The following is a 26,367-nucleotide window of genomic DNA, read 5'->3' on the forward strand; positions in this document are numbered from 1 at the left end:
GCCAGATTTCCAAATCCAGCAACTGCAGGCGATGCCTCCTGCTGAGCTGGGATCCACATGCATGGCATCTAATACAATGATCACATAGCAGAGATTGGATGCAGATACACATCTGTATCTCCATGTAGCTCTAAGGCACCAGTACTTATTAGGACTGCACCCTCTGGGCAGGGATGTTCCTTCCCATTGGTCTTGTGAAGCAGATGGAAATGTACATCCCAGTCTGCTATTTGAAGACACCACCCAGTTATTACTAGTGCAATATTAGTCAATAAGCTGTTCTACATGAGGCTGTTAATCCGCTGTATCTACTTTTGCTTTCATCGCAGAATTGAGAGCCAAGCACTACATGACAAGCATTTCCTTTCCTGTGTTTTTGCTACACAACCTCTAGGTGGCACTGTGGTGTAGAGGAATAGAGCAAATACAGAAGTGAAAAGTGCACTTTATTTTGCTTTCACAATTAAATACTGCATTTTCATTGCTCTAAAAAAAACTCAGCAGAAGTGCTGGTTAGACACAGAAGCGAAACTGGAGGATCAAAACATCATCTAAAGAACCCATAAACAACTGTGAGTAAGGGAATGACAAGCACACCATAAATGTCTCGTGTAGAGAAGACCAATCACACATCTTGTTGCATGAAACTATCTCTGGATCAGGGCCATGAACACCGACCCTGACATTGCCATCCTGTCCATACATTATCTTCATGAGAATATTTTTAACAACAATTGCTGCTGCCTACCCACAGAGGGAAAACCCTTTAAAGTCCTACACAAACAGTCAGTCTTGTCTCTCCATACTTCAAGTGAGTGTATTCCTGAGGTTAAGTTTTCAGAACTCTAAATATTCATTCTGCTGTTTGGCAACATCTCCCTCTTCTGGATATAAAATATGTGCTATTAAAATCCATTAGTGGCTGGCTAAGTACATAATTGGGAACAGAGGCTGGTGGAACATCTCTAGCCTCAGGCAGAAAATGGGGTTCCAGTGGTGGCGTTTCTACAAAATGGAACTCTAAAACAGAGAGATTGTGCGGGTCTCTGATCCATTCATTTCTCACAAGTAAGGGGTTCGGTTTCCATGAATGGAGGGCCTTTGACTCACAGGACAACAATGTGATACTGTAGAAAGTGGCTCGCCATCTGACATTTGCATGGGTGAATTTAAAAACAGTCAAGGTCAGCAAACACAGACAGCAACTGCTCTCTCTCTCCTCCCCCCCCCCCCGACCTTTCCTTTGAAACCCGGAGTGAGATATCAATTGTGCTGCCTGAAGGATGCTGTGAGTCACTAGACAAGCAATACCCTAGCAACACAGTTCTCCTCGCCTGATATCTGTCACATGAAGGAGGTGGTGGCACAAGCAACTCTTTTACCCTGGCTAGCAAAGTTTGTGGGGGCCAAGAGACAGTGAGTGTGCCAAACCATTCTTCTCCCAGTCAGGACAACGTGGGCGACGGTGAGCTTCAGCTCTGTGCTGATTAAACACTGCTAGAAGCTTCTGCAGATCAGCATTTAAGGATGGCATTTTCTGAAGCAGGGGAACCCAATCCTCCTGTCCTGTCACTCGGCATTTCTACAGAAGGTTTTTATCCCGCACCTTTACAGGGGGTTTCTGCTTCCAGATTCTCTGCAAGGTTAAGAATGGCTCCTTTACATGTGCTTTTTGGGGGGGGGGGGGGTTCTTTCTCTGCCTTTCCATATGTTTCATTATACAGCCACTAGATGGTGCTGTGGTATAGCGGAATTGCACAATTACATGCTATAAATAAAACAGCATTCAGAAAAATACTGCACTTTCCCCAATCTAAAAAACAACACAATAATGGTTGAAAAGCCATGGGAGAAGGCCTGGAGGAGGATGACATCATGTAAAGGACTCACAAACTACCCTGAGTAGTTTGTAAGCACACAATAAAAGCCTTGTGTAGAAAGGCTCACTGTGAGTCCAGCATATTTATTTATTTGGTTAAGAGATTTTTTTTTTTTTATCCACCTTTCAGGCTGCACTGCCCTCAAAAGGCAGCTTACAATATTACAAAAACATGAACATACATTTACAATTCAATACACGCAATCACAGCAGCAGCTAATGCTTTTAAAGCACCAAATTCAGACTGGAATAAATGAGTCTTCAGGGTTTTTCTACAAGTCAATAGTGATGAGGTCATACTATCTCCTTGGGGAAGGAGTTCCAAAGGTGTGGGGCTACCAACAAGAAAGCCCTGTCCCTCGCACCTGCCAGCCTAATGGCTCATGCAAATCGGCCAAAGAGTACAGCCTCTTGACAGTGGTCTTAATGCTTGGGCAGGCTCAGACAGGTGAACACTACCACCGCAGCTAATTTTGTCAATTAACAGCACCATCCTATGCATGTTTACTCGAAGTATGTCCCACTGATTTAAATGGGACTTACTCCCTGTTAAGTGTGCATAGGACTGCAGCCTAAATTAGTGGTTAGGTACACATGAAAAAAATGTCTTTACTCACCGCACAATCCTATGCATGACTACTCAGAAGTAAGTCACATTGAACTCATGGGACCTTCTCCCAGGCAAGCGCTTACAGGACAGCAAGCTTAGGGAGCTGCACTAGAAACTTGAACACTCCAGTGCTGATAGTTTTGCTCACTTTTTTCCAGCAAAAATCTTCTCTCTTAAAAACTTTGTTGCTCTACTGATGCAAGCGGCAATGCATCTACAGCAATCAGCAATGTGCCATTTCCCCCACAATGCCTTATTGGAAGGATGCCCACTGACATACCACCATTCCAGAGGCACTGTGGGGGTCAGGGTGGGGGTAGCTGGTATACCAACTACGCCCTTATCTGGACAGAGATAGCCTAGCTACAGTTATCCATGCTCTGATAACTTCTCATCTGGATTACTGCAATGCGTTATACGTGGGGCTGCCTTTGAAAACGGTCCGGAAACTTCAGCTGGTCCAAAATAGGGCAGCAAGATTGTTAACAGGGACTGGCCTGCGAGCTCATATTACGCCAGTACTTTTCCAGCTGCACTGGCTGCCAGTCCATTTCCGGGTCCGATTCAAAGTGCTGGTGTTAACATTCAAAGCCCTTAACGGCTTGGGGCCAGGTTACCTGAAGGATCGCCTCCTCCCATATGTGCCTGCCCGGACCTTAAGATCATCATCAGCGGCCCTTCTCCGTGAGCCCCTGCCAAAGGAAGTGAGGCGGGTGGCTACTAGGAGGAGGGCTTTTTCTGCTGTGGCACCCCGGCTCTGGAATGAGCTCCCTAGTGAGGTTCGCCTGGCGCCTACATTGTACTCCTTTCGGCGCCAGGTGAAGACCTTTTTATTTTCCCAGGCATTTTAGCTTTCTAAATTTTTATCTTTGCTGTTTTAAATCTGTATTTTAAACTCCTGTACTGCTGCTAGGTTTTATTGTGGTTGTATTGTTATATTGTGGTTTTAATGTTCTATATATTTTAAATTGTTTTATTGTGTGTTGTTTGGTTTTAGTTTTTGTGAACCGCCCAGACAGCTTCGGCTATTGGGCGGTATAGAAATGAAATAAATAAATAAATAAATAAATAATAGCTGGAGATGATGGCTTCCTCTGGCCAAACTGCTGCCAATTGTTGTCGCTCTGTTGACATTTGCAATCGACAAGGAAAAACGATGGTGGGGAGGCAATTCCACTGCTGATTTTCTGGTAAGCCCCTCCACCAAAAGTCTGAGAACTTCTCATACAAAAATGCCTCCCCATTTCATAGCATGAGAATGGGATTGCAAAAATGGGGAAGCACTTCCAGTTCCGCTTGAAGTAGAATCAGGGAAGTGAATGTCATGGACAGGGCTATGATGGGAGATAAGGCAGAAAGACAGGCTCAGGCAAGCCTATGAGGAGCCTACAAAAAGTCTGGGTCAGATGTTGAAAAGGAATGGAACCCAGCACTGGGATTTCAGAAGGCTTGATCAATAAGAGAGAAAAATATCTCTATTGTTCTAGTGAGACTACAGTAAGAGTAGTACCTCTGAGACTATGCAGAGTGCCTTTCCTTTTCCACCCAGCAAGTGGCAGAGTGCCCCTCCCACAGAATTAAGAAGGGCTAGTAGTGCAGATGGCATTGTTCCCCATAAGTCTGAGTCCCCTGCAGGTCTCTTTCTGACAATTAAATATAGCCACCACTTCCATGGCATGCTCCAGCACAGCATAGCACAGCACAACAAGCCTCTGTTTTCAAAACCAGGCTAAAAAAGACTAGCAGATAAGGTCTCCCTGCCCCCCTCAAAGAAATCCACTCCAGATTTTTGTTCCTTCCCTGCACCAGCTCCCCCCTGACTTCTCCCACCCCATCAATCAATTTATAAAGCAAACCTTCATACTGTCCTTTTAAAAATCTACCTGCAATTTGAATGAAGGGCCAGGAACCTGTTGACTGGAAGGTATTTGGGAGGAATATATTCTCAGAGTGAAGGGTGGCAGCAGCAAGGGTTCTTTAGCAGTTGCTGAGTTCCTGGAAGGGGATATTGACAGGGAAGGGAAGCAAAAGAGGCTGCATGGGGGGAGCAGCTTTGCATATGGAGAAGAAGAGAAACTAAGACAAAATAATAAGCAGCACTAGAGAAAGACTGGGAAGTAATCCAGGCAGCCCCCAATCAGATCTACAGTATACCCAGGAAGGGAGGGAAAAGAGAAGAAACCCTTGCCAAAGCCATTCAGAACTAGAGAATTTATTTATTTATTTATTTATTGCATTTATACCCCGCCTTTCTCCCTCTCGCAAGGAACTCAAGGCGGCTTACATTATCCTCCTCCTCACCGTTGTATCCTCACAACAACAACCCTGTGAGGTAGGTTGGGCTGAGAGTCTGTAACTGGCCCAAAGTCACCCAGTGAGCTTCCATGGCCAAGTGGGGACTAGAACCCGGATCTCCCGGCTCCCAGTCCGTCACTCTCACCACTACACCACAAAAACCTCTATTCCAGGTTTTTCTGGCAACCTAATTTAGCTGCTGTAATGCAACCTGCCTCCCTGTAAATTCTTACTTCTTGGCTCTGGTCTGTTGTGAGTGGGCTTGTTGAAGTCTGCTGAGACAAGGGAAGTCCAGAGAGAAGGCTGCAGCAGACAAGGCTCAGGAAACAGAGTACAGAGAAAGGGCTGGTGTGGAGGAAGTGGATGGGAAGACATTTTCCTCCCTCTCTCATAATACTAGAACCCAATGGGATCGTCCCATGAAGCTGATTGGTGGGAGATCCTGGGCAGATAAAAGGTAGGACTTCTTCACACAGCTCATAGTTTAACTATGGAATTTACTACCACAAGATGTAGTGATGGCCACCAATTTGGATGCCTATAAAAGGGGATTAGACAAATTCATAGAGAAGAAGGCTATCAATGGGTACTAGTCCTGATGGCAATATGCTACCTCCACTATTGGTATACTTCTGTATACCAGTTGCTGGGGAACATGAGTGTGAGGGTGCTTGTCAGGGATGAGTCTAAGTGCCATGAGATGTCTGACAGCTCCAATTCTTAATCAGAGTTAGAGCAGCAGCTAGATCAGAAGCCAGGAGAGGGACCCTCCCTAGCGAGCCAAAATGCTGGAAGAGAGTCCTCCCAAGACTTTTACCAAAGATGGCCCAGGCTGAGTCCCTGCCCTCTCCCTCCACTGTGAGAACACACATTTCGGAGGAGGAGGAGGAGGAGGAGGGGCATGACTAATGCATAACTCAAAGCAAAGTGGGAAAAGTTAGGGGCAGAGCTCAGACACTCCACCCAGATAGCCACTCTTGGAAGCTATCCAGCGGAGGGGTTGTGGAACCGAGAAGTCCAACATCACCAGATAGTGATCTGACCATGACAAGGGGGTGGTGGATATACCCCTGTCTTCCAGACCACTCCCCACTTCTCCAGAAACAAACACAAGGTCTAGCGCATGACTGGCTACATGGGTGGGCCCAGTTAGAATAGGGTGCAGCTCCCAGGATGCCATGGTCTCCATAAAGTCCCGAGATGCCCCCGTGAGGACGGCCTCCGAATGTACATTGAAGTCCCCCAACACCAATAAGTTAGGGGACTGCACATGCACATCAGAGACCACCTCAAGCACCTCGGCCAGGGAGTCAGTCTTGCAGCGGGGTGGACGGTACACAAGCAGAATCCCCAGACTGCCCCTTGGGCCCAACTAGGGATGTACGAAACTTACTTACCTTTTCGCGGAATTTTTCGCAGTGGGGGGGGAGGCGCTCCGTCCCTCCCACCAGAATCTTTGACGGGGGGGAGGTGATCCGGTCCTCCCCCCCCCGGAATCCTGCCCAGCCAGCTCCACTCTGCGGCGGCTCTGGAGAGCAGCCGGCCAGGGCCGTCCGCAGCCAGATTTCCAGCCACAGATAGGCTGCTGCGGCCGCCATTTGCGTCCAGCCAGGCTGCCGTGATAGGCTACGTAAATATTTATGTAGCCTACCATGGCAACCCCCCCCCAAAAAAACAGCGTGCGCAAATGGCAGCGGCTACGGCGGCCACCATTTGCGTTCCCTATTTTTCGCCGTTTTAGCCTACGTAAATATTTACGTAGGCTATTACGGCGAAAAAAAGGGATGCAAATAGCGTAGTGGGCGCTATTTGCGTTCCTTTTTTCCCCACCGTTTTAGCCTAAGTAAATATTTATGTAGGCTAAAACGGCAAAAAATATGGAACGCAAATGGTGGCCACCGTAGCCGCCACCATTTGCGTACGCTGGTTTTTTTTTTAATTGGCTTGCCATGATAGGCTACGTAAATACTTACGTAGCGTATCATGGCAAAGACCAAGATGCAAATGGCGGCTGTGGCAGCCGGTCGAAAGACCAGCCGCCGCTGCTGGCGCCACCGCCGTCCGGAACATCCGCCCCAGGTAAGCCTCATCCCGGGGGGAATCCGCGGGGGGGCAGGCCGTTCCTCCACAGATTTCAGGGGGCCAAATGCCAGTGCATTCGGCCTCACTGAAATCCGTGGCGGAATTCTCCGCCATCCTTAGGCCCAACCTCCAGTACATGCACTCAGCAAACTTGGTCTCCCGGAGAGGGGATCTGGTGAAAACCAAGGACTCTCTGTAGATAACAGCAACTCCCACTCCCCGATCCCCAGCCCTCAGCTGTTGTGCATACGAAAATCCTGCTGGACACATGGCCACAAGAGTTGGAGCAGCGGCCTCGGCCAGCCAGGTCTCTGTAATACATGCCAGATCTGCACCCTCATCCAGGATCATGCCATGGATGAGGGAGGTTTTCTGGGTAACAGACCTGGCAAAACATTTTATTTGGGAGTTATTCCAGCAGACTCAGTGGGACTGGCATCCGAGTAAATGTGCAACGTGCCAGGCTATGGGACTGCAATATCCCATAAGTATATATACCCCCCCCCCATACCCCAGCTTTCTCCAGCCTAATGCTGTGCTGGCTGGGGGATTCTGGGAGTTGTAGTTCAACACATCTGGAGCACACCAAGTTGAAGAAGGCTGCCATACCCATTTACTTGAGATTTGAATCCTACTGGAGTGGACTTCGAGGAAGAACCATAGCTCAGTGGTAGAACTTCTACTTTGCCTACAGAAGGTTCCAGATTCAATCCACCTGCCATCTCATTAAAAAGGATGAGCAGGCAATGAGAAAAACCTGAGCCTGAGACCCACCATTGACTAGATCAGACTGGACTAGTTGGACAAAGAGCGTGACCTGGTACAAGGCAGCTTCCTACTTTCCTATGAACCCGGTGAGAGTGGGGCTTTCTTCCGCCTAAACATGTAGAGGATGAGGCTGGTTAGGTCCATGGGGGAAACGAAACTGCTCCACTGGTAAAAGGAGCCCATGTGCTCCTTTCCATCCATGTGCCAGGATGGAAAACACTTCTGAGAACAGCGGGATTTAATATTTCCAAGAATGAAGGATCCAAGATTTTCCCCTTTACATAAGAACATAAAAAGAGCCATGCTGGATCAGACCAAGGGTCCATCTAGTCCAGCGTTCTGTTCACACAGGGGCCAACCAGCTGTTGACCAGGAACCCACAAGTAGGACACAGGTGCAACAGCACCTTCCTGCCCATGTTCCCCAGCAACTGGTGTACACAGGCATACTGCCTCTGATACTGGGGGTACCATATAGCCATCAGGACTAGTAGCCATTGATAGCCTTCTCCTCCAGGTATTTATCTAACCTCCTTTTAAAGCCATCCAAGTTGGTGGCCATCACTACATCCTGTGGTAGCGAATTCCATTGTTTTAACTATGCACTATGTGAAGAAGTACTTCCTTTTATCTGTCCTGAATCTCCCACCAATCAGCTTCATGGGATGACCCTGGGTTCTAGCATTATGAGAGAAAGAGAAAAATGTCTCCCTATCCACATTCTCCACACCATGCATGATTTTGTACATCTCTATCATGTCTCCCCTTACCCTCCTTTTTCCAAACTAAACAATCCCAGACATTGTAGCCTCTCCTCATAGGGTAGATGCTCCAGCCCCTTGATCATTTTAGTTGCCCTATTCTGCACTTCTCACCACTCTACAATACCTTTAGGTTTGGTGACCAGAACTGTACACAGTATTCCAAGTGTGGTTGCACCATCGATTTGTATAGGGGCAGCATGATCTTGTCAGTTTTATTCTCAGTTCCTTTCCTAATATGCCTAACATGGAGTTTACCTTTTTTACAGCAGCCGCATGCTGGGTTGACATTTTCATCAAGCTGTTCATCAGAACCCCAAGATCTCTTTCTTCGTCTGTCACCGCTAGCTCAGATCCCATCACATTGTGCTTGAATTTGGGATTTTTGCCCCAACGTGCATCACTGTCTTGCTCCCAGCAGCCCTTGGGGGAGCTGCAGGTCTTACCTGTAACCATGACATGACGGGCTGAGCCTAATTTGACTGTCCGCAGATCCCTCCTCCCCATTCCACCTTGGACTCCGGACATGCAGCCACTATGACTTCACCATCAAGTCAGATGTGTGTCCCACGCCCGCCACCCGCCACCGCTGCTGCTTTTTTATAACGTCTTGCCCGACGAAGAGCTCTGGAGGTCTCGAAAGCTTGCACATTCTTGGTGATCTTTTGGTTGTCCTAAGAAAGGTTTGGAGTTTGGGGATTTTCCTTAGGCTCATACACGGCGACCTTTGCTCTTTCTCGGAGGCTGCTCTCATTCCTGCAGCGCCAGGCGTAGGCCGGTAGGTGGTGCTGTTACACTCCGCTCCTTAAAGCCCTGGCTGGGCGAGCCCATTTTGGCTGGAGCGGGCGGGGGCGTGAGCGAGCTCCGCTCTGCCCTGTCCTCCCCTCCCCGGGCTGCAATCAGCGGTTCCGGCGGCGAGTGAGGACGTGGCTCTCGGCGCAGCCGTTCCTCGGCCTCTTCCGGTTCCGCTGCGGGCCGAGGCCTGCCAGCAGGCCTTGCCTGGCTTTGCCTGTCGCCGACCCGGCCCTCAGCCCGCGGAGGATGAGGAAACCCCGCGGCGGAGGCGGCGGCTGAGGGAGCCTGGCCCGGGAGCCGCCCATGGAGGAGAAGTTCAGCGGGAGCGGCGGCGAGGCCCTGGCCGGAGGCGGGCGGCTGGGGCCCGTGGATGTGCCCAGCGCCCGGTAACCGCCCGTGCAGGGGACGCTTGGCTGAGGGAGGCGAGCGGGCACAGGAGCGGCCTCCCGCTTTCCCGTGTGGGGGACTGAGGGACTTGGGACCCTTTGCCAGGCACCGCGGCTCCTCCGCGACCCCTTCCCTCAGCGCCCTCCCATACACTCCCCCCGGGGGCCCTCTGCCTCCTGCAGCGGCATCGAAAGCAGCCGCCGTCGGCGGCCCTAAGGTCCAGGCGCCTCCCCCGGCAGGCTAAGAGTAGGGCGAGCGATCAAAGGAATTCGGGCCCTCCGGTGACTGTTTAAATGAAAACAACGAAGAGTCTTGCGGCGCTGACCAATACATGGTGGCATAAGCTTCCCTGGACGCGGTCCACCTCATCAGACGCATTGCAGTGTCCACGAACGCTGATGCCACGATATATTCGTTAGTCTTTAAGGTGCCACAGGATGCTTTGTTGGTGTTGCTGCAACAGACTAACACGGCTGCTACCCATCTGGATCTTTTTAATAAAGGCGCAGAGGAGTGTTTAAGTTCCAGAAGAGCTCTCTGGGGTGAGTGTCTTGCAGAAGACTCCTATGCCCCCTTTAAAGGCTACCCAATTTCTTGTGGCATAGGCCTTTGGGAGTCAGAGTCCACAGCAGTGGATTTAGCACCTTTTGATTGTCAAAGTGGGCCTGGTCTGCAAAAGGTTATGCTACAAGAAATCTGTTAAGTCTTTTTAGTGCCATACCACGGGAGTCATAGTTCATGCTGCAAGAGACTAACGAAGCTACCTTCTTCTGGAATGTATAACTTTGATTGTTGATGTAGCACTGGGGAATTCTGCAGCTACAGAGAGCTCTTCTCCCATGCCTAGCATCCTGGTGGGTCAAGATGCACCTGCCAGATGTCCCCTCTACAAAGCTATTAAAGGCAAGGAGCCACCTTCTTTTCATCTGGTTGTCCTATTGCCAGGTCCAGACCCAGCACAGGATCCAGTGTCTAAGCATTGCATTATATGAAATACATCTGACAGGAACAACTTTTGAGATCTGATGTTAAATTCTCTCTTCTGTACAATTTCACACGTTTCCAATTCCAGCATAAACGTGAATGATTTCTGCATGTAGATTGCAATGTGACGTTTCTGCAGGTGTGTGCATTGCAGCATTTACATGCACTGGAAATTCACAGTGATGTGTGCACAGCAATTTGCCTGTAGTTTTGGTAGTCATTTGTGATGATTTTCAGACATGTGTCATGTGACTTCAGTGTAGGAGTTGGACACTATGTGAAGCAGCCTGAACGCTTCAGAAGCTTCTGGATCAGGAAGCCTATTTAAGGATGCATCTGCTTAATTCAGTTAGGGCACAGTCCTATCCGGAGGCCTGTCAGCCTCCGAACTTGGAAGCTGACAGGCATCCTATGAAAAGTGGGAGGCGCGTGAAGGCAGTCTTCGCCTCCACACTTCTCCTGTTCTGTATTTTTGCTAGACAGGTGTTTTTGCCCATCTAGCTAGGGCTCTGTGGAGGGGGAGGGAAGGAAGGCTGGGATAGCTCATATCCCCACTTCCCCAGTCCCCTCCCTGCCCACAGAACTGCCTCCTTTCCCTCCTCTCTGAGGTTGCTTTTACAACCTCAGAGAGGCAGCCAGTGTGGTTCTCTCTGACCTCGGATCCAGGAATCCGAATTATCCTGTGCCCCACCTCCGACTCTTCCTAGGGGCCATAGGATTTCTCTCTTACAGAACTTTAAGAATGTTGTGTTTTTTATTACTCCCAACTCTGCTGGTAAGTCAGCAGTATTTTGAATTCCACAGAAAATTGTTGCGTGTAGATGTGTTTGAGCAACATGACCCTGAGGTGCTCCTGGTTCCTTTCACATTTAGCCATCTGTAGTTCCCTTCAAATTCTGCACTGTACAGGCTACAGTATCCCTTAGTTTTCGCAGCTCACCAGTCAGATGTTGTGTAGACTGCACATACATCTACAGTGTCCCATACATTTCTTGTATGTGTGCATGCTTTGGTATTTATGGACCAGGCTAGTCTCTTATTTAACTACTCACCTAGAGGACCTTCCCAGACCCAAAGTTCAAATTCTGCTGCATCTGCAAGTAAGATGGCTGGCTGGCTAGCTATCAGTAATGCTGTACTGGACTCATCCCAGGATGCTGCTTGTTTTTTAAATATGAAATATATCAAATAGATCATTTGGACAGTTATCTATTTAGGGAAATGTTTCTGATAGCCCTGGGCTATGGGAGGTTAATTGTGTCCACTGACCTGATCTGTGCTCTGCAACTTAGCTTATATAAAGTACCTTCTGTTTACATAAATATATATCCTTATTTGAAAGGTTATCAATATTTCATAGCAACTCTTTTTTGTTTTTTCCAGCCTGACTAAATATATTGTGTTGCTGTGTTTAACGAAGTTTTTGAAGGCTTTAGGATTGTTTGAATCCTACGATCTCCTGAAAGTAGTCCACCTTGTACAGTTTATCTTCATAGTAAAGCTTGGGTAAGTTGACTTGTACTTGAGCAGTCTACTGCTTTCAACACTTCCTTATGTAGATTATTTTTGTATCCAAGCACCTTGTTTGTTTCATAATCATAGAAGATTGCTGTTGAGGCCATAAGGCCAGTGCAGATGTGATGCTGCCCTATTGCCAAAGCATGCCTCTCTTGTCTTCATCCCTTTTCATAGCTTACTATGGTCACTTTTGTCCTGTATCATTGTCTTGGCTAAGCATAATTGGCACCAAACTAAAGTTTGAGACTATGTTCAGAAGCATGTTTGCAAACTGGTGTGGACTAATTATGTCAGTGAGAATGTTGATGCAGATATGACCATTGTTTCCTTCAAAAAGGTACAGGAGAGGGAAGGTGGGCACTCCCAATTGCCAAGTCACAATTGAACAATTGCATCTGAACTAAGCCACTGAACTCTCATTGTTTTTGTTTTCTGTCCATTGCTTTCTTTCTAGCTGGAAGGCTTCCAGTTCAGTAAGCACAATTCATTCTAGAAGAACTAGAGTTCATCAGTAACTTAAAAGTGTTCAGCCTTGGCTTTAAATGCAAAACTAGGTGCCACTTGTGATACTCCTATGCATATTGGAAACATACATTCTCTTGTATGTTTATGATAGCAAAGCATGGTCTTATGAAGTTACACTGCTGGCATTGCTATTTAATGTATAGGTGGTATACAGAATGTAAGGCCATGGCAGCCTTAATGAGGGGAGGGCAAGAGCTGTGGAAGATGATTGGGCTTAATAAAGAGAGAGATGGAGGATTGGTGAGGTTAACTAGTGGAACATGATGCCTTCTCTTGTACATTATGGTTGGCTGTGTTTTCTGTCCAGATGGGGATGTGATGTGATATGACTGGTGCTCTGCCCTAAGAACAGCATGCCTAGGCACCCTCCCCTCCTCCAGCCTGAGGAGAATATGGCTTCGTTTGCAACAACTAGGACACATTGCCTATGGAGGAGAAATCACTGTGCCAGTTCATACTGTGTGTCCCAGATCTGCGAAACGTTTCAGAAACGGCTTATAACAAACCTTAATATTTCTTGTGGCATTGTTATTGAAAACTTTGTTTTATAAATCCATATGAAACTAGACCATTGTTGAGGTGTGAAACTAATTGTGACAGTGGTATAAACATCATGCTGCACTATTAGAGTTGCATCCTGCTAAACTCAATAAAACTTAGGGTGCTTCCAGATGAGGCTTTTAGCACACCGTTTGCCCTGCCTCATTCATGGAATGTTATGGGCAGTCCAGACGTCATTGTCTTCCACTCATAACCCTCTTTTTCCCACCACGTCTTCCGTCTTTTTTTCTTACTGTGGAAAATCGGTTAAAGAAGAAAAGACGAAATAGCTGCACAATGCCTTCCAATTGTTAGCACTAGGACCTCTTCATCTGGAAGCACCCTTAAAGCCCAATCCTATGCATATTTACTTGGAAGCCAGTCTGCAATAATGCTGGAGTTTTTACTTGTGTTCCAGTGCTATTTTCCTTATCTATTTCTCCTCCATTTCATCTTATATTTAGTGATTAAGAAGCTGGGCCATTTCTTTGCTGGTTTGTGCCATGTTTCTTTAGTAGTTCAAGGCTTTTGTAAATATTGATTGACAGTTTCTGGAACGTTACTGTATAATCATAAGATTATAAGGGCCCTCAAGATATTTAGTTTTATATGGTTCTGTTTTCCTCCACCCTTAAGAAGTTAAGCCATGGCCTGTGTGCAGTCATAACTTTCTATGACCTAGAGGGCTATCTCCAATGTTAAATAAATAACATTCACCAATTACTGCTCAGGTAGGGTTACTACCACCATTCTCTGTTCTACTACATTTCCCTGGTTGGGCCAGGAGCACCCTTAAACTTTATAAATCTGAACACGGTAGACAAGGTTGAAGATAAGTCATCATGGAGCTGTAGGGAGGAATCTCCAATAAGGAGGCACACTGGAGGTTTCACTAAATGCCCAAATGAGCTTGTTTTATTCAAAAGAAGCAAACTTGTTGCAATTTCTACCTGTAATATTTCTATCCCTAGGGTAATTTAAAGGATAAGATAACGAGAGAGAGGGGGGGGGGGGAGATGACAAGGGCAGGATTAGATCAGATTGCCCAGCTTCTCCCTCTCAGGCTGTGTTCTCCCATTCGATTTCTCCCATTTGTCAGTGAGGCTTTGGTCTCTTCCCCTCCTGGATTTTATCTAGGAGGGCTCTCTCTCGAGCCTGCCAGTTCACCTTGTTACAGGGTATTTTTCTAAGAGCTGTTAAATGTCGTGTTATTTCTTCAGCCCTACTGATAGTCGGCTGCTATTTCTGTATACTTCTTAGACTGCAGTTGTCTTAAGTGGTTATTGTTCATGTCTGGTGTTTTAAAAAAAGCATAATCCCAGCCTGCATTCTGCAGTGTGCCACAAATCATAAACATGTTATGATCTAAACAGGCACTTGTGTGCAGTTGGATTGAATTTGGTGGCCTGAGAAATGAAACGTCCTGCGAAGATTGTCACATGTGATATTGTTTGTTGCGTGTGCAGTTGGGGTATGTGTCCTTCATAGGCATGATCAGACATGGTTTCTCAGCATGAGGACACAGCAAATCTCCATGTTTCATTTTCACATTATATGTGCTTTCACATTAATTCCTGCACAGAAGAACTTTCATGGAAGAAATTTAGTAATTTGTAGAGTATTTATTTATTTATTACATTTCTATACCACCCTGTAGCCGAAACTCTCTCCGTCGTTAGCCCTCAATCAATTTGAAACTAATGGTTGAGGGTTTGTTTTCTTTTTGTATGATTGAGATCCAAATGTACTGATTCTGTGAGATTATTTTAAAATGCATTTGTACATTTACAGCTTTTAGGCCCTGCCCTTTAGCCGAAAAGGCTCCAAAGATAGGCAGTATGGGAGCCCCTGCTCTCAGGCTTACTGTCTAAATTTAAGACATGATACACAAGGAATAGAGGATAAAGAGGGAAGGAGGAGGATATATATGATTAAAATGTTTTTTTAAGTCTGCTTGAAGTGATGGTGACAAGCATACGTCTTCTCCTGCTCATGGAGCAGCTAGTTGTAATGGCCTCTTCAAGGGCGGGAGGGACGCAGTCCCTCCTTAGCAAAACTGGAGCAAGTGAAGAAGGCGGTGATGGCAGATTGTCTGAACGCTGACTTTTTCTAAATTAATTTCACTTGATCTAAGAAAATCCCTGTTTTTGTAGGTCTGCATTTTTTATGATTTTGTTTCAAAAACCATTTTCTTCTGGAAAACCTGTCACCAAGCATCAGGTGAGTAGAACTTTTATTACATATGTTTTATAGGGGTAGCTTGTCCTTAGATTCAGTGTAATGAATGGCATTACTAAATGTCTGTTTCAAACCATTTCACTGGCATATTAAATGGTAAATACCATGATATTCCTGCAAATCCGTGGTGGCAAATCATGTTAGCCATTTCATACTTTTGTGAGAGATACTGTGCACTAGTTTGCCTGTTATGTAAGAATTCTAGGGAGAGATTCCTTATGAGACTGTTTAGAAATGTTTTTCGGATGACAGATCCTGGCAGGATTATGTATTTGCTGGCTAATATTGTTAAGTTTGTTCTTACAAGACAGTTTTGTATGCAGTAGCAGCTTAGAAAACTAGAGACAAGTATGTTAAGAACATAAGAAGAGCCATGCTGGATCAGACCAAGGGTCCATCTAGTCCAGCATTCTGTTCACACAGTGGCCAACCAGCTGTCTACCAGGAACCCACAGGCAGGACACAAGTGCAAGAGCACTGTCCTGCCCATGTTCCCCAGCAACTGGTGTACATAAGCTTACTGCCTCTGGTACTGGAGGTAGCACATAGCTATCAAGAGTAGAAGCCACTGATAGCCTTCTCCTTTGCATATTAATCTAACCCCCTCTTAAAGCCATCCAAATTGGTGGCCATCACTACATCTTGAGGTAACAAATTCCGTAGTTTAACTGTGCGCGGTGTGAAGAAGTATTTCCTTTTATCTGTCCTGAATCCCCTACCAGTCACTTTCATGGGATGACCCTGGGTTCTAGTATTTTGAGAGGGGGAGACAAATGTCTCCCTATCCACATTGATGTCGATGTCAATCCTATTACTACGTCATATCAAGGTAATCACTTGGTATAGAGCTCTTTTGTTAAGAATGATGCTGATTTAACACCACAGATTGTATCGTCCTCGGTTAAATCAGCAATAAAGTATTGAGAGAATGCATTTTTAAAAATGATTTGTATTTAAATTGAGCACAAGCATATTGATACACTATTTTCTCTTGCAGTGGATCAAAATAATTAAACATGCTGTTGTTGGCTGCATAATTTCACTCCTGTGGTTTTTTGGCCTCACCCTGTGTGGACCTCTAAGGTAAATATGTCCTTGGAATGTATATTTATTTATTTGGATATTTATAAACTGCCCTTCATCAAAAGATATCAGGACAGTGAACAATAAATATGTAATAAAAACAGTAAAATGTAATAATAAACAGAATGCAGTTAAAAAACATAAAATGGACTGACCAGCTTAAAATGCCTAGGTGAATAGAAAAGTTTTGACCTGGCGCCAAAAAAGTTGCAAGTTTAGCACCGGATAGCCCTTCATGGTGTTCCACAAATGGGATGCCAGAATAGAGAAGGCTCTTTCCCTAGTCGTCACAATTAGTGTCTCATGCATTCCCATACACTCTGTGCTCCTTGCATTTGCTTGCCTCACCAAGCTGTGAACTAGAATCTGTCTTGTCACACTTGGGAGGCTTGAACAGCTTTCTTGCCTTAGGTTAGAAAACCAGTACCCTAGGGCAAGGATGCAGGGTTTTTGGCTGGCCTTGACAAAATTTGTGGTAGCCAGGACCCTGCCCTTCCCATTCAGTGCAATCCTATGCATGTCTCTGTTCAGTAGGGTTCACTCCAGCCTTAGGCTGCAATCCCGTGCATGCTTACCTTAAAGTAAGTCCCATTAGACTCAGTGGGGCTTACTGCCAAGTAGACGTGTTGGTCCCTGACCTTGCACTGGACTTCTGCATGAAGCCATGGATAATCTTCCTACCACCCTGCTCCAGCCCCAAAGGGGCTGAGTCCCCAGAGCTGTGCTAGGCATTGGACCTGGCCTGGGGAAGGGAGCAGAGGCTTATTTCACTGCTAGGCAACCAAGGCTCTTAGGGCACAATGGCCAGATCCATTTTCCTTTCCAGTATGGGGCTGGAGAGGGAAGTGGGGATCTTCCCCATAGTTTTGTGCCTCCCAAAGCTCAGCTCAGTGGTGGAGCCATCTCCACCCCCTCCCAAACTGCAAGCTGGAGAGGAAAGTGGGCATTTTCTCATTACCTTTGCCAGAGGATGATGGAACACTTACCATTGTGAGGGTGGCAAGCAGAATAGTGGAATGCTGCCCTAGGGGGATGTGATGTAAATCAGAGGGAAAAGATGTAGATGTTATATGTTGTCATGTAGTGCTGTTGGTCATAAATGAGATTTTGTATCTCTTGCTTTGCAGAACTGTGTTGCTTTTTGAGCATAGCGATATTGTTGTAATTTCGCTGCTTAGCGTACTATTTACAAGTTCAGGTGGAGGACCAGCAAAGGTATCCCATTTACTTTGCAAAAATATATCATACATGTTTAGGAATATAAAAGATGTGACCATAGATAATTTACCTAACTGTAATTTATAAGTATTGTTTTCATGGAGTATATACATTCTTAGTGGAGAAACCATGTAAGATTGTATTTAAGATGAGATATATCAGGGCCTGCTCCACTCTAGGCAGAAGAAATTCAGAGCATGATGTATTGTATTCAACTTAACAAAGTGACCTGCATCAAAACAAACACATTTAGGGAGCAATCCTGTGGACTGTAGACAGCATCTGGGGTGCCATAGGATATTTCAGATTTCCAGATCCGAGGTCGGAGACAACGCTCAGACCTCATGTCCAAGAATCCGCACTCCCCACCCCCTCCCAGCCAGCACAGAGAGAACCGTACTAGCTGCCTCTCCAAGATCACAAAAGCCTGTGGGAGGGGAGGGGCCAGATTATGCTGTATCCCCATAATCAGCCTCCTTCCCTCCCCCTCCACAACGCCCCAGCTAGACAAGTGAAAAAGCCCATCTAGCTAAAATGCAGAGTGGGAGGAGCAGCGGAGGCGATGGTCACCTCTGCCACGCCTCCTGCTCTGCACTGGATGCTCATAAGCCTCCAAGTTCCAAGACTTACAAGCATTGGGCTCAGATGTCATCGGATTGCGCCCCTAATTCGCCCCGCTCCCTCCCCTGCCATCAAAAGTTCAGAGGTATATTGTAATAGACCTATTTTGATTGGGAGTTTTTGGTATATGACTCTGTGCTTCTGCATTTCTTATCAGCTTTTTAAATTGCTGTTTTGTTTGTTTTGTTTTTCAGACAAGAGGTGTGGCCTTTTTCATTATTGCTGTGATCTGTTTGTTGCTTTTTGATAATGATGACCTCATGGCTAAAATTGCAGAACATCGTATCCTTTCTGACCATGTATGAGGGATAACATTGTCTTGTTCCACCTGCCTGCTTAATTCTAGATACTTGTGACTGTTAATCATATTTTGTGATTTTTTGCTCCCATGGTGTTGTCTGCTGCAGAATTCACAGTTCTTTTGTGTAGTTTGGGTTTGTGCTTACTTTGGAATGATGTACCTAGATAGGTGGTATAATAGACAAATGGCATAATAAGGATGTCAATGACTACTATTCATGATGGCTGTGTATTACCTCTGGTATTGGGGGCAGTTTGCCTCTGTTTACCCACTGCTGGGGATCACAGAGAAGGGTGCTATTGCTCTTATGTCCTATTTGTGGGCTTCCCATGTTCTTACCTTAAAGTGCCGTTGTAAGGACTACAGAGAGAGCGTATGTGAAGTGCTTTGCATACTCTGAAATTGCTTTAATACTAAGTAGCAGTATTATTACTCTGCTTAAAGCATGTTTCCTTTTGGTACACAATGGTATGCCAAGGTAATTGGGCTGTCACTTGTACCAGTTGAAGTTTCCAGGCATTTTTAAGGGTATCCACACATAGAGCACATTACAGTAATCCAGTCTGGAAATCACTGAAGTGTGAATGTCTGTGGCCAGTCTGTCTTCTCCAGGAAATGGGCTCAGCTGGCACACCAGCCGAAGCTGACATGTCATTCCTAGTTGCCACTGCCATCTGAACATCTGGAAGCAGTGATGGATCAAAGAGTACCCCCAAGCTGCAAACCTGAGAATTCAGGTGGAGACAAGATAAAACCATAAAACATGATACAGCAGCACAAAACTTCAATAAAACTCAGGAGCAGAAAATATCTTATCTGGGTTAAATTTAGTTTCACTCACATCCAGTCCCTCACAGTTCCTAGGCACTGATTCAGGAATTCAGCATACTGATGAGACACAATCCAATGTGTCTCCATGGATGACTCAATGGAACGATTTCATGTAGATTTAAAGAGCATGGGGACAGGTTTGATCCCTTCAGTACTCTATAACCCAATGGCCATGGGGCAAAACAGTAGTCTCCCAGCACCACCTTATAGGTCCTCTCTACCAAGAATGACTGGAACTACCTGAACACAGTTCCTCTTAAGTCCATCCATGCAAGGTGGTCCAGAAGGATACCATAGACAATGGTACTGAAAACTGCTGGGAGATTTAGGGGAATCAAGAGGGTCTCACTCCCCATCTGTCTCCTAGTACAAGCCATCCACAAGGACAGGGCTAAGCAATCTGGTGTCCTCCAGATGTTTTGGCCTACAACTCCCGTAATATCTGATTATGCTGTCAGGGGCTGATGAAAGTTGTAGTCCAAAACATTTGGAGGGCACCACTACCTACCCTTGCCTACCCTTGCACTAGGACAACCAAAGCACTTTCTTTGCAAAACCCAAACTTAAAGGGATCTAGATAATCAGTTTCATCCTGATAAATTTTCAGCTACATCATTGCAAGCACCTTGCCCAAGCATGGAATATTTGAAACTGGATGTTAATTTCCTAAATTGGAAGGGTCCAACGATAGCTGTAGCACTGCCTCCTTAAGAACAGTAAGCATGCAATCCTCTCTGGAAGACATGAACGGCCTCTGACATCCAGACAGTTAATTCTGGACTTACCGGGTAATATTCAGTTGTATCCCAGTGCTGGTGTTTTCATTGCCTTAGCAAGTACTACTTACATTGCACATGCGTTGGTTTAAACTAGTTCAATGTCATTAGCACTAGCAGGATGGGATACTTACCTACAATTCACACAATATTAAGTGGCTGTGCACATTTTTCCATGCTTTAAATTGAAGCAGTATAATTTGTATCTCCTGTGCAGGTCAGATTTATGTGTGGTAATTCTTGGGCTGTACATGTTCTCAGCCATGCCTGATAATATGCTGTGGGGAAGATGCATATTAACTTACATCAGATGATGATCAGTTCATGACAAGGAGAGTGGACTTGTGAGAGATTCAGTTTTGAAGGCTTCAGGTGTTATAAGAAATGGTAGATAGGATCCTGTCTAAGAGATGATGTTGCTAACCACCTTAACCAAAACTAGAGTAGTTTCAAGTTGAACTAAGGATATTTCTGTAGCAAAGTTATCATTTATATCCAATCCTTTCTTATCTTGCACATCCTTTTTGGGAAACTGGCCTCTTGCAATGGTTGAATGGGGAGACAGTCTTCTCATCCTGGAGACACATGAAGAGTGCCCATTGCATGTATTTGTTTTTGCATTCCCAGTATTCAGAACCATATGCTTTTTCTAACAAATGGCAGAAAAAAATGTGTGTGGTAACAAATAATGGTCCATTTTTCTGTTGAGTGACTAAACCTTCATCGAAGGGGGTGGGGGGCACAGTTTTGCATGCAGAAGAATCCAGATTTAAAAAATCTTCAGTTAAAAAAAAAAAAAGATTCCATACCAAGTGTTGGGAAAGACCTCTGCCTGAGAACCCTGGGGAGCCACCTCCAGCCAGAGTAGACCATACTGAGCAAGATTGGTAGTCTAAATGACAAAAGGCAGCTCTGTATGTTCTTAGTGTGTTACAACCAGTAGAAGCTGGTGGCTTCAAGGTCAGTGGAGTGATGAATTCGCTCCAGGTTTCAGTCAGAGCTCTAAAGGAGCTATCCTAGATGCTTTGCACCTTGGATAGCTCCTTTAGAGTTGTGACTGAAACCCAGAGTGGATTCACCACTCCACTGACATCTAAGCCACCTGCTTCACTGGTTGTAACACATAACGTATGGAGCTGCCTTTTATTCACCACCTTATTACCATTGGAGCCATGCACCTCCACTGGTTCCAACTCACGTTGAAGACCATTCCGTTTTGACTGATTGAAAATGTTTCTCTGCTTATGGGAGTGTTTCCAATAAATAGTGGCTTAAATCCAATGTTACACTAGTGGAAGTCTGCTAGCGCAGTGGGACTTTTCCCTTTCGCCACTTTGCAGCCATCTGCGCCACCCAGAAATCTGGTCTGCAGGGGTTCCCAGCTCTCTGGACTAGATCTTGAGGGTGGGAGTGAGGGGGAATGGCCCCTTCCTGGTTCCACTGATGGAAGCAGTACCGTCAGGTGAATGACAGCATTGGATCCAACTCAGTGTTTCCAGTGAGCATGTTCTGTGTTTTTTGTACCACCCACTTTAGCCTCTCAGAGTCACATGAATTCTCAAAACCTCCTGTGCTTTCCTTACTGTACTTGCTACACTTTATTTAGTTTTTTAGGTTAACAATTCGCTGTTTATACTTGTCTATAATTGAGAGATAGAGATAGGATTCCCCTGCAGAATTTTCCTGAACTTTACTTCCTTTAGCTGAAGGACACCATGACAGTGCTCTAACCCATATACTTTATACAATCATCGCTTTCTTAGGAGTTGCAGATCACAAAGTAAGTGCTGCTGTTTATATGATGGATTGCTGGGAAAACTCCACTGCTCATGATGTAAGGAAGCTGGATGGACTATTTAACTGGTTACTCATGGCAATAATACTATTTTAAAATGACTTTTAATTTGCTTATTTGCTCTCAGTTACTTCAACAGCACCTTTCAAATATGCACAGCCTTTGTACATTGCAGTAACATTTAGTCAACAAATAAAACAAAGACATATTAATCATATTTGGGAACAATAACAGTAATCAAAAAGCAAGTAGAAATTAAATTAATGTACAGTTAAAGTACAATACGTATAAAACATTGAGGTGTGGTTTTAACTGTTACTGTAGGCTGCTTTTTCTCCATCCTCAACTTTTTTCCATGCATAATTTCATTCCAGTTGCAACCCACTCATTGATTAAAGATTGAATTGTTGTAAAGTCCTAAGAATCTTAGCATGCAAATAAATATCAGTGTTATAATTTTCCTTCCACTATTGAACTACTACTTGGGATCTAACTGTATAGTCCATTTTGCCTATTGATGCTGATAGGGACAGCATAAATAAATAGAAATGAGTTTCAAGGCTTTGTGATCTTTAAACTTTTGTTGTTGTTGTTGTTCAGTCGTTCAGTCGTGTCCGACTCTTCGTGACCCCATGGACCATAGCACGCCAGGCCTTCCTGTCCTGCGCTCTCTCCCGGAGCATGCTCAAGTTCATATTCATTGCATCCGTGATGCTATCTAGCCATCTCATCCTCTGCCGTCCCCTTCTCCTTTTGCCTTCAGTCTTTCCCAGCATCAGGGTCTTTTCCAGGGAGTTTTCTCTTCGCATTAGGTGGCCAAAATATTGGAGCTTCAGCTTCATTATCTGTCCTTCCAATGAGCACTCAGGGTTGATTTCCTTTAGGATGGACTGATTTGACCTCCTTGCAGTCCAGGGGACTCGTAAGAGTCTTCTCCAGCACCACAGTTCGAAAGCATCAATTCTTCGGCGCTCAGCCTTCCTTATAGTCCAGCTCTCACAGCCATACATTACTACTGGGAAAACCATAGCTTTGATTAGACGGACCTTTGTCGGCAAGGTGATGTCTCTGCTTCTTACTATGCTGTCTAGGTTGGCCATAGCTTTCCTCCCAAGGAGCAAGCGTCTTTTAATTTCATGGCTACAGTCACCGTCTGCGGTGATCTTGGAGCCCAAGAAAGTAAAATCTGTCACTGCTTCCATTTCTTCCCCTTCTATATGCCAGGAAGTGATAGGGCCAGATGACATGATCTTAGTTTTTTTAATGTTGAGTTTCAAACCAGCTTTTGCACTCTCCTCTTTCACCCTCAACAAGAGGCTCTTTAGATCCTCTTCGCTTTCTGCCATTAGGGTGGTATCGTCTGCATATCGGAGGTTGTTGATAATTCTCCCGGCAATCTTAATTCCGACCTCTGATTCATCCAACCCGGCATTTCTCATGATGTACTCTGCATATAAGTTAAATAAGCAGGGTGACAATATGCAGCCTTGTCGTACTCCTTTCCCAATTTTGAACCAATCGGTTGTTCCATCTCTGGTTCTTACTGTTGCTTCTTGACCCTCGTACAGGTTTCTCAGGAGACAGGTAAGGTGGTCTGGTACTCCCATCACTTTAAGAATTTGCCACAGTTTGTTGTGATCCACACAATCAAAGGCTTTAGCATAGTCAATGAAGCAGAAATAGACGTTTTTCTGGAATTCTCTTGCTTTCTCCATGATGCAGCGAATGTTGGCGATTTGATCTCTAGTTCCTCTGCCTCTTCGAAACCCAGCTTGTACGTCCGGTAGTTCTCGGTTCGCATACTGCTGAAGCCTAGCTTGTAGGATTTTGAGCATAACCTTGCTGGCATGTGAAATGAGCGCAATTGTGCGGTAGTTTGAACACTCTTTGGTGTTGCCCTTCTTTGGAATTGGAATGTAAACTGACCTTTTCCAGTCTTGTGGCCACTGTTGAGTGTTCCAGATTTGTTGGCATATTGAATGCAGCACTTTAACAGCATCATCTTTTAGGATTTTAAATAGCTCGGCTGGAATACTGTCATCTCCGCTAGCTTTGTTGTTACTAATGCTTCCTAAGGCCCACTTGACTTCACTCTCTAGGATGTCTGGCTCAAGTTCAGTGACCGCACTATCATGGCTATCAGGGACATTCAGATCTTTCCTGTATAGTTCTTCTGTGTATTCTTGCCACCTCTTCTTAATCTCATCTGCTTCTGTTAGGTCCCTGCCTTCTTTGTCCTTGATCATGCCCGTCTTTGCACAAAACGTTCCCTTGAGATCTCCAATTTTCTTGAAGAGATCTCTAGTCTTTCCCATTCTGTTGTTTTCCTCGATTTCTTTGCATTGTTCATTTAAGAAGGCCTTCTTGTCTCTCCTTGCTATTCTCTGGAACTCTGCATTCAGTTGGGTATATCTTCCCCTTTCTCCTTTGCTTTTCACTTCCCTTCTTTCGTGAGCTACTTGTAAAGCCTCATCAGACAGCCACTTGGCTTTCTTGCATTTCTTTTTCTTTGGGACGGATTTCGTTGCTGCCTCCTGAACAATGTTACGGACCTCCGTCCATAGTTCCTCAGGCACTCTGTCTATCAGGTCTAATCCCTGAAATCTATTCCTCACCTCCACTGTATATTCATCAGGGATATGATTTAGGTCATACCTGAACGGTTTAGTGGTTTTCCCTACGTTCTTCAATTTAAGCCGAAATTTTGTAAGAAGCAGCTCATGATCTGAGCCACAGTCAGCTCCAGGTCTTGTTTTGACTGACTGTATGGAGCTTCTCCATCTTTGGCTGCAAAGGACATAATCAATCTGATTTCGATATTGACCATCTGGTGACGTCCATGTGTAGAGTCGCCTCTTGTGCTGTTGGAAAAGAGTGTTTGCTACCACACCCTTTAAAAGAAAGAGCATGAAACAGATTTAATATAGAGTAGCATAGAAATACTTAGGGTAGCAATTGCAATAATGCATTATATTATTGACAACCAAATGTATGTTTAATTTAGGGCCCAATCCTACAGAACTGACACCCGCAAGATGGAAGGCTCTGATCTCGGAGCCCTCCATCTATCCTAAGCCCTGCTGGCAGGACGAGCAGCAGAGGCTATCCCAAGCCCTGCCTCTCCATCCTCTATTTGGGTATTTTGAACTAGACAGGCCTTTGAGCCTGCCTAGGTTACTCAGCTGTGGGCAGTGATGGAAACAGGGTCTTGTGGATCCACATCCTCTCCCCACCCTACTCACAGGTCCTCCCCCTTTCCTCTCTCCCTCCCTGTCCTCTTCTGAGGTTGCGGAACTGAGCTCAGGAGAGGAGCCGGTGTGGAGATTTCCATGGTGGCTAGGAGGTGCTGCGGGTGGTAGGAAATCCCTACTCAGATTTCTTCTCTCTTCCGCGACCCCAGCCAGGTTGTAGTTTTGAGTACAGCCTTGCTTGGGGTGGGGGGAAAATCCCCAGCATCCTATGGCCCCTCAGACACCATCTAGGGGTAATAGGATTGCTCTCTTAATGATCTTCAGTTAGCAGTAATTGAGCATGTATTTATATCATAATTACAGTGTGCTGGGGAGAAGAGGACTTGGATTTATAGAATATAAACTTGCATGTAACTAGTTACAACAACATAAGCATTGACTTTACTAACTGTGGTGTTCCAATTTCTGAGGTTGCCAAGAATGTATGTGCATCTTTAGGATGGAGGGAGAATTTCTGTCCATGCATTTTCTGTGAACCATTGTTGGGGGGGCGGGGGGATCAGTAATAATATATAGTAATGATATTTAAAGGAGATGTGAAATATTATGAAGTGTGGTAATATTGGTCTGTCTCTTTCTTTGCAGGGTGGAGTGATCTTGCTTGTATTAGCATTGTGTTGTAAAGTTGGTTTTCACACAGCTTCCCGAAAGCTCTCAGTAGATATCGGTGGAGCCAAACGCCTTCAAGCATTGTCACATCTGGTTTCTGTCCTCCTTTTGTGTCCCTGGGTGATTGTTTTGTCTCTGACAACAGAGGTAAAATAGCATAGGAGCCGCTGAGAAGCAAACAGCTTTCTGATAACTAAATTTACAGACTGGACTGAGAAAGCCTCTTTTTAAGATGCCCTTAAGACTGAACTACTTTTTTAAATAATATTTTTGGTGATGTTTTGTACTTTCTTCATTTTCACTGAGAAAAAATGATATTCTATTTATAAATTGCCTTTCCAATTTAACAAGTGTCCAAGGCAAAGGATTGTGGTCCAAGAATCACAGTCAAATATCACAGTAAAAAACAAAGACAATTACCTTAGAATTCTAAAACAATTTAGATGCTAGACCAGTAAAAACCATAAATCCATACGATCCATAAAACACAGGAGATGCTTC

At 45.2% G+C, this 26,367-nt stretch overlaps 1 protein-coding gene across 6 annotated transcripts in view; it reads left to right on the forward strand.

The window, feature by feature from the left end:
- Positions 1–9,355: 9,355 nt before the first annotated feature.
- Positions 9,356–26,367, forward strand: part of SLC30A5 (solute carrier family 30 member 5) — a 36,719-nt gene continuing 19,707 nt past the window's right edge. For 5 of the 6 annotated variants that reach the window (XM_084833346.1, XM_084833350.1, XM_084833347.1 and 2 more), the window contains exons 1-8: positions 9,356–9,575; positions 11,944–12,066; positions 15,297–15,363; positions 16,379–16,464; positions 17,592–17,679; positions 18,498–18,585; positions 21,915–21,991; positions 25,843–26,013. In XM_084833346.1, coding sequence (XP_084689472.1) covers positions 9,493–9,575; positions 11,944–12,066; positions 15,297–15,363; positions 16,379–16,464; positions 17,592–17,679; positions 18,498–18,585; positions 21,915–21,991; positions 25,843–26,013 — 783 coding nt within the window. In that variant the 5' untranslated portion in view covers positions 9,356–9,492. The remainder of the gene's footprint in view (positions 9,576–11,943; positions 12,067–15,296; positions 15,364–16,378; positions 16,465–17,591; positions 17,680–18,497; positions 18,586–21,914; positions 21,992–25,842; positions 26,014–26,367) is intronic. The other variant, XM_084833351.1, reaches the window with a different exon arrangement.

The sequence above is a fragment of the Heloderma suspectum genome, chromosome 2 (genome assembly GCF_057233095.1).
Source record: "Heloderma suspectum isolate Gila_16-S chromosome 2, 16-S_ref, whole genome shotgun sequence".
NCBI lineage: Eukaryota > Metazoa > Chordata > Lepidosauria > Squamata > Helodermatidae > Heloderma > Heloderma suspectum.